Below are 13,409 nucleotides of genomic sequence, written 5' to 3'. Positions count from 1 at the left end.
GACCATGCTTAACAGAGTTCATGGTCACAACTCAGAGGACACATTGTGACTCAGAAGAATGTGGCCTTACAACATGCCCCATCTATCTGCATGTTGGCTGAGCAGGGTGCCTGGAAGTGGAGTTGCTCTGCCAGGCTGTCAGTCAGCTGAACATCTCGCCATTAGACCCTCCAGAATTTGCCAGAGGTGCTAGATAGCCAGTCTAACCCTAGTCTGTTCCCTTACTGTGTTGCATAGTCGATATTTTAGTCTTGGGGAGCACAGAATACTAGATTATGGCTTTGATATAGAGATGAGCGGGTTCGGCTCTCAGAGAACCGTACCATACCAAACTTCACCATTTGAGTCCGGTTCCGAGCCTGGCTCAGGTTTTCCCGCCTGACTCAAAACCCGAATGAGGCTAAACGTCATCATCCCGCTGTCTGATTCTCGCAGGATTTGGATCCATATAAGGAGCCGTGCGTCGCGGCCATTTTCATTCCAGTCTCGGAGAGTGTAGTGAGAGGACATGTCTCCATCCTCAGTGTCTGTGTGGGGGCAGGAAAGTGGGGTGGCGAGTCTTGTGCTGTGTTGTGCTGCTCAGTCCAGTCCAGTGTAGTCAGTGTATTGTACTGCATCAGTCCAGCCAGTCACAGTGGTGGTGTCCTCTGCTGCTATATGTCCCCAGTGCTGCTGGCTGCTGTGTAAGTCCCTTGCATTTTTGCTGTGTTGTCTTGCATCAGACCAGGGGTAGTGTCTTGTGCAGCATCAGTCCAGTGACCAGTCACAGTGGTGGTGTCCTCTGCTTCCATATATCCAGTGTAGCTGTATAAGTCCCTTTTAGAGGTGCTGTGTTGTCCTGCATTAGACCAGGGGAAGTGTCTTGTGCAGCATCAGTCCAGTGACCAGTCACAGTGGTGGAGTCCTCTGCTGCCATATAACCAGTGTAGCTGTATAAGTCCCTTTTAGTGGTGCTGTGTTTTGTCCTGCATTAGACCAGGGAAAGTGTCTTGTGCAGCATCAGTCCAGTGACCAGTCACAGTGGTGGTGTCCTCTGCTGCCATATATCCAGTGTTACTGCCGTATAATTCCCGTGATACTGCCGTATAATTCCTGTGATATTGCCATATAATTCTCGGAATACTGGCGTATAATTCCTGTGACATTGCCGTATAATTCTCGGAATACTGGCATATAATTCCTGTGATATTTCCATATAATTCTCGGAATACTGCCATATAATTCCAGTTATCCTGCCGTATAATTCCATATAAATCCATATAATTCCATATAAATCCAGTACAGTGGTGCTGCCATATAAATTCAGTGGTGCTGTCCTGTGCTGCATATTATTTACTCCAAATAAAGGGGTTATTAATATTTAATCCAAATAATTTTTGCAGGGTTTGCCCTGTGAGGTGTAGGGGCACGCCTGTTGTGCCGCATATTGTGTTATATAACTCCAGAAAAATAATGGAGAACAAACATTTGGGGGATAAAATAGGGAAAGAGCAAGAACTACTTCCTCCTAGTGCTGAAGCTGCTGCCACTAGCCATGACATAGACGATGAAATGCCATCAACGTTGTCTGCCAAGGCCGATGCCCATTGTGATAGTAGAGGGCATGTAAAATCCAAAAAAGCCAAAGTTCAGTAAAAAGACCCAAAAAAATACATTTAAATGGTCTGAGGAGAAACGTAAACTTGCCAATATGCCATTAACGACACTGAGTGGAAAGGAACGACTGAGGCACTGGCCTATGTTCATGACTAGTGGTTCAGCTTCACATGACGATGGAAGCCCTCATAACTGAGGCCTTGACACTTATGTTGGTGTTAGACGTGCGTCCAGTATCCGCCATTAGTGCAGTGGGATTTAGACAATTGATGGAGGTAATCCCATCTAGATTCCACCTCACTAGGCAGGCGATAGCGAGATTTTGCCATTTAATTCCAGTGATTTGGAAGTATAATTATTAATTACAGTGATCTTGCCATTTAATTCCAGTAATTTGGACGTATAATTACAGTGATTTTGCCAATTAATTCCAGTGATTTGGACATAATATTATTAATTACAGTGATCTTGCCATTTCATTTCAGTGATTTAGACGTACAATTACAGTGATTTTGCCAATTAATTCCAGTGATTTGGACGTATAATTATTAATTACATTGATCTTGCCATTTAAATCCAATGATTTGGACGTATAATTACAGTGATTTTGCCAATTAATTCCAGTGATTTGGACGTATAATTATTAATTACAGTGATCTTGCCAATTAATTCCAGTGATTTGGAAGTATAATTCCAGTGATTTGGACGTATAATTCCAGTTGGAATTGTTTGTGTCGCTTGGCTTAGTCATACAGCTACCTCATTGCACCTCTTCAAAATATTTGCATGAGGAGCTCTTTGGGGCCTAGTTATTGAAAAGTGCCATCCTGTGTGACACTGCCGTATGAGTCCATGGGTACTGTTGTATTAGTCCTGGGGTACTGTTGTATTAGTCCTGGGGTACTGCCGTATAAGTCCACCAATTGCAGATTTTTTTAAAAGTGACTGGAACGTGCCGGAGATGCTGTGTGTGGACCGAACAATTGCGGCCCACTCTCAACATTCAGCCACTGGGTGACACTACTAGATGGGCCAGGTGGTTGTGTCGCATGGCTTCTTTGCATGTTGTGCTGTTTGGGGCCTTTTTTTTTTTATATCTGCCCTCCTGTCTGACACTGCAGTGCCACACCTAGATGGGCAAGGTGTTTGTGTTGTCCACTTGTGTCGCTTAGCTTAGTCATCCAGCAACCTACCAACCTTTTGGCCTAAAAACAATATTGTGAGGTGTGAGGTATTCAGAATAGACTGGAAATGAGTGGAAATTATTGTTATTGAGGTTAATAATACCGTAGGAGCAAAATTACCCCCAGATTCTGTGATTTTAGCTGTTTTTGTGTTTTTTTCAAAAATCATCCAGATCCAAAACCAAAACTCGAAAAGAGCCAGCCGCACATCTCTTTTTTGATATAGTAATTTTTGAATGGGGTGTACCACAATGTAGCTGGGATTAAGGTAGAGATTAAAAGACACATTTCCATTAGACCTTCTAATCCACTGTATGGGGTTGATAGTTACCCCTAACTGAATTAATTGCTAGAAGAGCCCTTGGAAATCTGTTTACCCTGTATAGGGTGCCCACCAATCAGACAATCAGACAATTTGGAATCTGTTATTTACAAATACTTTTTCAGAGATTTAATTTGGCAGCTCTACTTGAGAAAAACATATTTAAAGTATCTTTCAAGTGTTATTGGAGCTCATGTAAAATGCGACAAGGCCTCCTCTTAATGGGGGTAATGCAGACCTGATCGCTAGGCAGCGATTTTTGTTGCCCTGCGATCAGATAGTCGCCGCCTACAGGGGAGGGTGAATTTGCTGTGCAAGTGTGCGATAGCATGTGTAGCAGAGCTGCATAAACTGATTTTGTGCAGTCTCTGCTTAGCCCAGGACTTACTCAGCCGCTGCGTTTGCTCCTTGCTGATCGGGACCGGATTTGACGTCAGACACCCTCCCTTTAAACGCTTGGACACGCCTGCGTTTGTCCGGACACTCCCTGAAAAACGGTCAGTTGACACCCACAAATGCCCTCTTCCTGTCATTCTCCTTGCAAGCGCCTGTGCAAATGGATGCTTCACACAATCCTGTCGCTGACCAGCGATCTCTGTTGCTGCGGTCTGTTGTGCTTACGCAATGCGGTGCATGCAGGGTTCCGGTCGTTCGGTCGACACTAAGTAAGTAGACACTGCCTAGGTCAACAGTAAGTAGGTCAACATGGTTTCTAGGTCAACAGGGACTCTAGGTCGACATGTTCTAGGTTGACATGACAAAATGTTGACATGAGTTTTTAAAAAAAATTCATTTGTTGAACTTTTCCATACTTTACGATCCACGTGGAGTACAATTGGGAACGGTAACCTGTGCCGAGCACAGCGGCAGCAGAGCGAGGCACCTTGCCCAAAGCATGGCGAGCAAAGCAAGCCATGCGGGGGGACACGGTGCACTAATTTGGGTTCCCGGTCACTGTACGGAGAAAACGACACCCAAAAAAGTAGAAAAACTTACATCGACCTTTTCTCATGTCGACCTACTTACTGTCGACCAAGACTGTCGACCTAAGTCTAATCTACCTAACATACCACACCCATGCATGCGCAGTTCAGATCGGATTTGCACGCTGTGCGAAAACGAACATCAGCTATCAGGTCTGAATTACCCCAATGTAATGTAACACACATATTTTATGTAATGCCCAGGGTTGCCTGTTTTTTATTATTATTATTTTTCCTTTCAGTAACTTTCTCTACATCTCTGTGCTTCTCCCCCTGACACTTTCTCTCCATATCTTTCTCTTTTTCCCACCTACCTTTCTCTCTTCCCCAAACCAGCAATTTCTCCTCACCTCTCCTTTTCCCTCCACCACTGTCTCCCTCTGTCACGATCCCCTCACTCTCTCCTGTTTATCTCTGACACTGGCAGTGGTTTATCAGGTGTTGATTTTTTTTTATACGGATATTTTCTTGTTTCTCTCAAATACAGTAGAATGCTCAAGTGCCCAAAGCTGGAATGGTCCACATTCTTGATACTAATGAAACAACTTGGTTATTACATCAGTCTCAGCTCAGGCAGTAACCTGGATACAGTTCTCCTTAATTTCATTACTCTGGGAGTCTAAATGACACTAATACCGCTTTCAGACCAACTAAAGCAGGTCGCAGCCGGGAGCCCTGACACGGCTGCTACCAGGCTGCGACCCGCGTCAGCCCCCTTTTACACCAGTGTCACCATCCCGGCAAATTGCCGGATTGGTGACGTTGCCAGTGACGCGACAGGGCCGGTGCTTGGAGATCACATGATCTCCAAGCGCCGCCTGCACATGGAGTGAAAACGGGAAGCCGGATCACATTGAGCCAGCTACCGTTTACACTGCACAGTTTGCCGGGTTAAACACGTGTTCAACCCTGCAAACTTCCCGAGTTGGAATACCGGGTCACTCGACCTGGACTATTCCAATTTGACACTTTTACACCAGCCAGCAACACGGGTTATGCGCGTTCATGTGCAATAACCCGTGTTACTAGCTGGTGGTATAAAAGGGGTATTATGCAGTATTACTTTTCGTAATCATCATATTTATTTTCTGTCTTTTAGTGAATAACATATGTTAGGATCTAAGGCAGAATATCAGATGTAACTCACCAGCTGAGAACGGCATAAACGCTTCATTCTTCACAAAATTCCCGCTGGCGTCCAGAAAATGTTCTGGGTAAAACTCTTTTGGTTTTTTAAAGTAATACTTGTCATACAGCACTGACGTCAGCAGTGGGATTACCTGTGTCCCCTGAAGAAGTAATAACATTTGAATATGGAACGCTTATGTACAGAATAATTAAAGATTTGTAGGATTCTGTGTTAATCACAATGTATTTATTTAAGATAGTAAAAACCTAAAAAAAAAACCTGGCGTCAATTAAATACCCAGTGTTTTTAAAAGGATTGCACCAGCTTTCTAATAACAAAGGGAATACTCAGCCTTTTTAGAAAACAAAAAATAAACAACAAAGTAGATGGTGCTGGCAAACTGTATGTAAAAAAGATTTTTTTTAATTATTTATTTTCAGTTCAAAATGTAAAACATATCATACAGTACCAGCAGAGCATGAAATTACAACAATCAGTCTCAACAAGTAATTGTTACCATATGCTTTCCGGTTTGTAGCGACCAATATAGAATCAGCTTAGCACTATGGGGTTCATTCCGAGTTGATCGTAGCCCTGCAAAATTTTGCAGGGCTACGATCATGACAATAGACATGCGGGGGGACACTCAGCACAGGTGCCGTCCCAGCAAAGGTGCCGTTCCCCCACCCCCTTCCCGCAGAAGTGCAAAAGCATTGCACAGCGGCGATGCATTTGCACTTTAGGAGTAGCTTTAGCGTGCTGGCCAGGAGCTACTTGTCGCTCCCCGGCCCGCTGCGGCTGTGTGTGACATTTTGCAGCCATTGCGGCCCACCTCACGCATGGTCTGGCCAAGCCTGCGTTGGCCAGACCGTGCCCACAAAACAGCGGCCAAACGCCGCCTTTCCCCACCCCCCACCTTTACCCAGCAACCACCTCTGCCTGCCAGTCAGGCAGGGCCGATCGCAGCTCAGTGACGGCCTCCGTCATCGGCGCATGTGCAGTTTTGACCCGATCGCTGTGCTGCGATAAACTGTAGCGTGTGATCGGGTCAGAGTGACCCCCTATATTCATGTCTGCAATGTATATACATATACACCTTTTAGTCACTGCAAGTCAGAAAAACACCCGCCCTATTTCAAATTAGCATCACAATTAGTCCCTATTCACCTTTAATAAGGACTTTAGCAATCATAAACCCTGACTCGTCTGTGTAGAGAGGTGTTAGTATGTCCACAGTTTTTGAAGAGTCACTTAACTTGTTAGTATTTAGAAGTTTCTTATCCAAAGTATTGCAATATTGTTAAACGGTTAATAGATCTGCAGTCTATTCAAGCAGAAGCAATTAGAGCGTACTTAGAGGTATATTTATCACCATCCGCATCTGATGATGCAGATGACATGTGATAAACTAGACCAAACTCGCACTGCGATAATTGATTACATTGCATGAATATATATATATGCAGGGACAGAGATTGCAGGCAAGCTCTGTCTCAGCGGTGCCTCTCCGCAGCATCATCGGGGTATTTTTCATAAAAAATACCCTGATGGCCTGCTCCACATGCACTGCCGCACGTCGCAAACGCCACCAGGTTCGCCCCCCTGTTGCAACTACCCCCACACTGGATAATCCCCCCCCCCTCCCGGATTCATACTTAACAGTCCAGGAGCCGGTGTACACTGCTCCAGGTGGCTGCTGGGCACCTGGGTCCTTCTTCTGCGCTGTGACCCTCGGTGCTGTAAAGTGCGCTGCCACTTTGCAGCATCACATTATTGCACCGGGGTCAAAGTGCAGCATATGGAGGACCTGGCACCCGGCAGTGCTCACCGGAGCAGCGGACACCGGCTCCCTGGACTGGTAAGTATGGTTTTTTTTTTACTTTAAAAAAAAAAAAATTACTCTGTGATCAGCTGACACACATAGCTGATCACTGGAGCCCCGTCCCTGCACAGCTTTCTCTGCCAGGCGGCAGAAAAAAGCTGGGCAAAGGGTGTACATCGCAGTGCTGCCCTGTGATCTCGCTCCCCCCCCCCCCCCCCACACATACTGATTGTAGCACATTACCTATCCCCTATTAGCAGGTCCCCATCCCTTATAATAGCCATTATTGCACCCCTTAGTGACTGTGACTGTATTGACTATATATCAGTGACTTTAGTGTGACTCCATTATATGAGGTCTGACAAGCTAGAGAACTGGCCACTGTGCAGCAGCAGATTTATCAGTAGGCATCTAAAGCAGTCGCAAGGTCCCGGTGGGTCCCAGGGGGCTTGGCAACAGATCATGGAGTTTGGAGGGCATTCCTGATTTCTGCCGAAAATGTCAGAGTGCTGGTCTGGCTGAATACTCCCGGCAGCCTGTCAGTGACTAGATTGCTGCTAGGTGTGATTTCAAAGGGCAGCACAGATGGTGTAGTGGTTAGCATTACTGCCTCACAGCACTCAGGTCATGGGTTCAATTCCCACCATGGCCCTAACTGTGTGGAGATTGTATATTCTCTAGTGATGAGCGGGTTCGGTTCGTCGGAATCCGAACCCCCCCGAACTTCACCCATTTTACACGGTTCCGAGGCAGATTCGAATCCTCCCGCCTTGCTCGGTTAACCTGAGCGCGCCCGAACGTCATCATCCCGCTGTCGGATTCTTGCAAGATTCGGATTCTATATTAGGAGCCGCGCGTCGCTGACATTTTTCACTCGTGCATTGGAAATGATAGTGAGAGGACGTGGCTGGCGTCCTCTCACTTTGTTTCAGGGGGCTGCAAATATCTTTATTCTGGGGACCAGCAGTATTATAGGAGGAGTACAGTGCAGAGTTTTGCTGACCAGTAACCACCAGTATTATACATTCTCTGCCTGAAAAACGCTCCATATCTGTGCTCAGTGTGCTGCATATATCTGTGCTCACACTGCTTTATTGTGGGGACTGGGGACCACCAGTATATTATATAGGAGGAGTACAGTGCAGAGTTTTGCTGACCAGTGACCACCAGTATTATACGTTGATCTATTACTGGCATATAATTCCACACATTAAAAAATGGAGAACAAAAATGTGGAGGGTAAAATAGGGAAAGATCAAGATCCACTTCCACCTCGTGCTGAAGCTGCTGCCACTAGTCATGGCCGAGACGATGAAATGCCATCAACGTCGTCTGCCAAGGCCGATGCACAATGTCATAGTAGAGAGCATGTAAAATCCAAAATAATAAAGCTCAGTAAAATGACCCAAAAATCTAAATCAAAATCGTCTGAGGAGAAGCGTAAACTTGCCAATGTGCCATTTACGACACGGAGTTGCAAGGAACGGCTGAGGCCCTGGCCTATGTTCAAGGCTAGTGGTTCAGCTTCACCTGAGGATGTAAGCAGTCATCCTCCTGCTAGAAAACTTAAAAGAGTTAAGATGGCAAAAGCACAGCAAAGAACTGTGCATTCTTCTAAATCACAAATCCCCAAGGAGAGTCCAATTGTGTCGGTTGCGATGCCTGACCTTCCCAACACTGGACGGGAAGAGGTGGCGCCTTCCACCATTTGCACGCCCCCTGCAAGTGCTGGAAGGAGCACCTGCAGTCCAGATCCTGATTGTCAAGTTGAAGATGTCACTGTTGAAGTACAGAAGGATGAGGATATGGGTGTTGCTAGCGCTGGGGAGGAAATTGACAAGGAGGATTCTGATGGTGAGGTGGTTTGTTTAAGTCAGGCACCCGGGGAGACACCTGTAGTCCGTGGGACGAATATGGCCATTGACATGCCTGGTCAAAATACAAAAAAAAACACCTCTTCGGTGTGGAATTATTTCAACAGAAATGCGGACAACTGGTGTCAAGCCGTGTGTTGCCTTTGTCAAGCTGTAATAAGTAGGGGTAAGGACGTTAACCACCTAGGAACATCCTCCCTTATACGTCACATGGACCGCATTCATCAGAAGTCAGTGACAAGTTCAAAAACTTTGGATGACAGCGGAAGCAGTCCACTGACCACTAAAACCCATCCTCTTGTAACCAAGCTCCTGCAAACAACAACACCAACTCCCTCAGTGTCAATTTCCTCCTTACACAGGAAAGCCAATAGTCCTGCCTGGGATTCCTCCGATGCATCCTTGAGTGTAACGCCTACTGCTGCTGGCGCTGCTGTTGTTGCTGCTGGGAGTCGATCGTCATCCCAGAGGGGAAGTCGGAAGACCACTTGTACTACTTCCAGTAAGCAATTGACTGTCCAACAGTCCTTTGCAAGGAAGATGAAATATCACAGCAGTCATCCTGCTGCAAAGCGGATAACTCAGGCCTTGGCAGCCTGGGTGGTGAGAAACGTATGTCCGGTATCCACCGTTAATTCACAGGCAACTAGAGATTTGATTGAGGTACTGTGTCCCCGGTACCAAATACTATATAGGTTCCATTTTCCTAGGCAGGCGATACCGAAAATGTACACAGACGTCAGAAAAAGAGTCACCAGTGTCCTAAAAAATGCAGTTGTACCCAATGTCCACTTAACCACGGACATGGGGACAAGTGGAGATGGGCAGACTCAGGACTATATGACTGTGACAGCCCACTGGGTAGATGTATTGCCTCCTGCAGCAAGAACAGCAGCGGCGGAACCAGTAGCAGCATCTCGCAAACGCCAACTCGTTGCTAGGCAGGCTACGCTTTGTATCACCGCTTTCCAGAAGAGGCACACAGCTGACAACCTCTTACGGAAACTGAGGAACATCATCGCAGAATGGCTTACCCCAATTGGACTCTCCTGGGGATTTGTGACATCCGACAACGCCACCAATATTGTGCGTGCATTACATCTGGGCAAATTCCAGCACGTCCCATGTTTTGCACATACATTGAATTTGGTGGTGCAGAATTATTTAAAAAACGACAGGGGCGTGCAAGAGATGCTGTCGGTGGCCCGAAGAATTGCGGGCCACTTTCGGCATTCAGCCACCGCGTGCCGAAGACTGGAGCACCAGCAAACACTCCTGGACCTGCCCTGCCATCATCTGAAGCAAGAGGTGGTAACGAGGTGGAATTCAACCCTCTATATGCTTCAGAGGATGGAGGAGCAGCAAAATGCCATTCAAGCCTATACATCTGCCTACGATATAGGCAAAGGAGGGGGAATGCACCTGACTCAAGCGCAGTGGAGAATGATTTCAACGTTGTGCAAGGTTCTGCTACCCTTTGAACTTGCCACACGTGAAGTCAGTTCAGACACTGCCAGCCTGAGTCAGGTCATTCCCCTCATCAGGCTTTTGCAGAAGAAGCTGGAGACATTGAAGGAGGAGCTAAAACAGAGCGATTCCGCTAGGCATGTGGGACTTGTGGATGGAGCCCTTAATTCGCTTAACCAGGATTCACGGGTGGTCAATCTGTTGAAATCAGAGCACTACATTTTGGCCACCGTGCTCGATCCTAGATTAAAAACCTACGCTGTATCTCTCTTTCCGGCAGACACAAGTCTGCAGAGGTTCAAAGACCTGCTGGTGAGAAAATTGTCAAGTCAAGCGGAACGTGACCCGTCAACAGCTCCTCCTTCACATTCTCCCGCCACTGGGGGTACGAGGAAAAGGCTAAGCATTCCAAGCCCACCCGCTGGCGGTGATGCAGGGCAGTCTGGAGCGAGTGCTGACATCTGGTCCGGACTGAAGGACCTGCCAACGATTACTGACATGTCGTCTACTGTCACTGCATATGATTCTGTCACCATTGAAAGAATGGTGGAGGATTATATGAGTGACCGCATCCAAGTAGGCACGTCAGACAGTCCGTACGTATACTGGCAGGAAAAAGAGGCAATTTGGAGGCCCTTGCAGAAACTGGCTTTATTTTACCTAAGTTGCCCCCCCCTCCAGTGTGTACTCCGAAAGAGTGTTTAGTGCAGCCGCTCACCTTGTCAGCAATCGGCGTACAAGGTTACTTCCAGAAAATGTGGAGAAGATGATGTTCATCAAATGAATTATAATCAATTCCTGCGTGGAGACATTCACCAGCAATTGCCTCAAGAAAGTACACAGGGACCGGAGATGGTGGATTCCAGTGGGGACGAATTAATAATCTGTGAGGAGGGGGATGTACACAGTGAAAGGGGTGAGGAATCGGACGATGAGGAGGAGGTGGACATCTTGCCTCTGTAGAGCCAGTTTGTGCAAGGAGAGATTGATTGCTTCTTTTTTGGTGGGGGCCCAAACCAACCAGTCATTTCAGTCACAGTCGTGTGGCAGACCCTGTGGCTGAAATGATGGGTTTGCTAAAGTGTGCATGTCCTGTTTATACAACATAAGGGTGGGTGGGAGGGCCCAAGGACAATTCCATCTTGCACCTCTTTTTTCTTTCATTTTTCTTTGCATCATGTGCTGTTTGGGGACTATTTTTTTGAAGTGCCATCCTGCCTGACACTGCAGTGCCACTCCTAGATGGGCCAGGTGTTTGTGTCGGCCACTTGTGCCGCTTAGCTTAGTCATCCAGCGACCTCGGTGCAAATTTTAGCACTAAAAATTATATTGTGAGGTGTGAGGTGTTCAGAATAGACTGAAAATGAGTAGAAATTATGGTTATTGAGGTTAATAATACTATTAGATCAAAATGACCCCCAAATTCTATGATTTAAGCTGTTTTTGAGGGTTTTTTGTAAAAAAAAAAAGCGAATCCAAAACACAACCGAATCCGACAAAAAATTTTCAGGGAGGTTTTGCCAAAACGCGTCTGAATCCAAAACACGGCCGCGGAACCGAATCCAAAACCAAAACACAAAATCCGAAAAATGTCCGGTGCGCATCACTAATATTCTCCCCGTACTTGCATTAGATTCCTTCGGGTACTACGGTTTCCTCCCACAATCCAAAGTTATACTGATAGGTTAATTGGCTCCCAACAAAATTAACCCCAGCGTGAATGTGTGTGTGTGTGTGTGTGTGTGTGTACATGTGATAGGGAATATAGATTGTAAGCTCCACTGGGGCAGAGACTGATGTGAATGACCAAATGTTCTCTGTAAAGCGCTGCGGAACATGTGGGCGCTATGTAAATAACTGATAATAAATTATAATCAATACACTAGTACACTACAATCCGCCTGCTATAATCAGCTATGGGCAGATTGAGGAGCATACACTGACTGGGGGGGCAGCAGGACCTGTCTGCTACAATTGGTGGGGGGGCACACTGAGAATTGTTTGAGGAAGGGGGGCCCCAAATCAGTGTCTTGCTTAGGGCCCCATGAAGTCTAAATCCACCTCTGGCACCATATACAGTCAGGTCCATAAATATCCATCAACACAATTCTCATATTTTGGGCTCTATACACCAACACAATGGATTGAAATGAAACTAACAAGATGTGCTTTAACTGCAGACTTTTCGCTTTAATTTGAGGGTATTTACATCCAAATCAGGTGAACGGTGTAGGAATTAAAACGGTTTCTATAAGTGCCTCACACTTTTTAAGGGACCAAATGTAATGGGACAATAGACTCAAAAGCTATTTCATGGACAGGAGTGGGCTATTCCCTCGTTATTTCATCATCAATTAAGCAGGTAAAAGGTCTGGAGTAGATTCCAGGTGTGACATTTGCATTTGGAATCTGTTGCAGTCGACTTTCAATATGAGATCAAAAGAGCTGCCACTATAAGTGACGCAAGCCATCATTAGGCTGAAAAATCAAAACAAACCCATCAGAGAGATAGCAAAAACATTAGGTGTGGCCAAATCAACTGTTTGGAACATTCTTAAAAAGAAAGAATGCACCAGAGAGCTCAGCAACACCAAAAGACCCGGAAGAACACGGAAAACAACTGTGGTGGATGACAGAAGAATTATTTCCCTGGTGAAGAAAAACCCCTTCACAACAGTTGCCCAGATCAGGAACACTCCCCAGGAGGTAGGTGTATATGTGTCAAAGTCAACAATCAAGAGAAGACTTCACAAGAGTGAATATAGAGGGTTCACCACAAGATGTAAACCATTGGTGAGCCACAAAAACAGGAAGTCCAGATTAGAGTTTGCCAAACAACATCTAAAAAAGCCTTTACAGTTCTGGAACAACATCTTATGGACAGATGAGACAAGGATCAACTTGTACCAGAGTGATGGGAAGAGAAGAGTATGGAGAAGGGAAGGAACTGCTCATGATCCAAAACATACCACCTCATCAATGAAGCATGGTGGTGGTAGTGTCATGGCGTGGGCATGTATGGCTGCCAATGG

General features: G+C 46.0%; 1 protein-coding gene across 1 annotated transcript in view; it reads right to left on the bottom strand.

Moving 5' to 3' along the window:
• LOC134908924 (cytochrome P450 2C5-like) overlaps positions 1-13,409 on the bottom strand; it is a 194,809-nt gene that overhangs the window by 3,602 nt on the left and 177,798 nt on the right. The window contains exon 9 of the mRNA XM_063915177.1: positions 5,233-5,374. Within this exon, the coding sequence (XP_063771247.1) occupies positions 5,233-5,374 (142 nt within the window). The remainder of the gene's footprint in view (positions 1-5,232; positions 5,375-13,409) is intronic.

Source organism: Pseudophryne corroboree, chromosome 4 (genome assembly GCF_028390025.1).
Source record: "Pseudophryne corroboree isolate aPseCor3 chromosome 4, aPseCor3.hap2, whole genome shotgun sequence".
Taxonomy (NCBI): Eukaryota; Metazoa; Chordata; class Amphibia; order Anura; family Myobatrachidae; genus Pseudophryne; species Pseudophryne corroboree.
The sequence above is the reverse complement of the archived record's forward strand: the minus strand, read 5'-3'. Positions and strand labels throughout refer to the sequence as shown.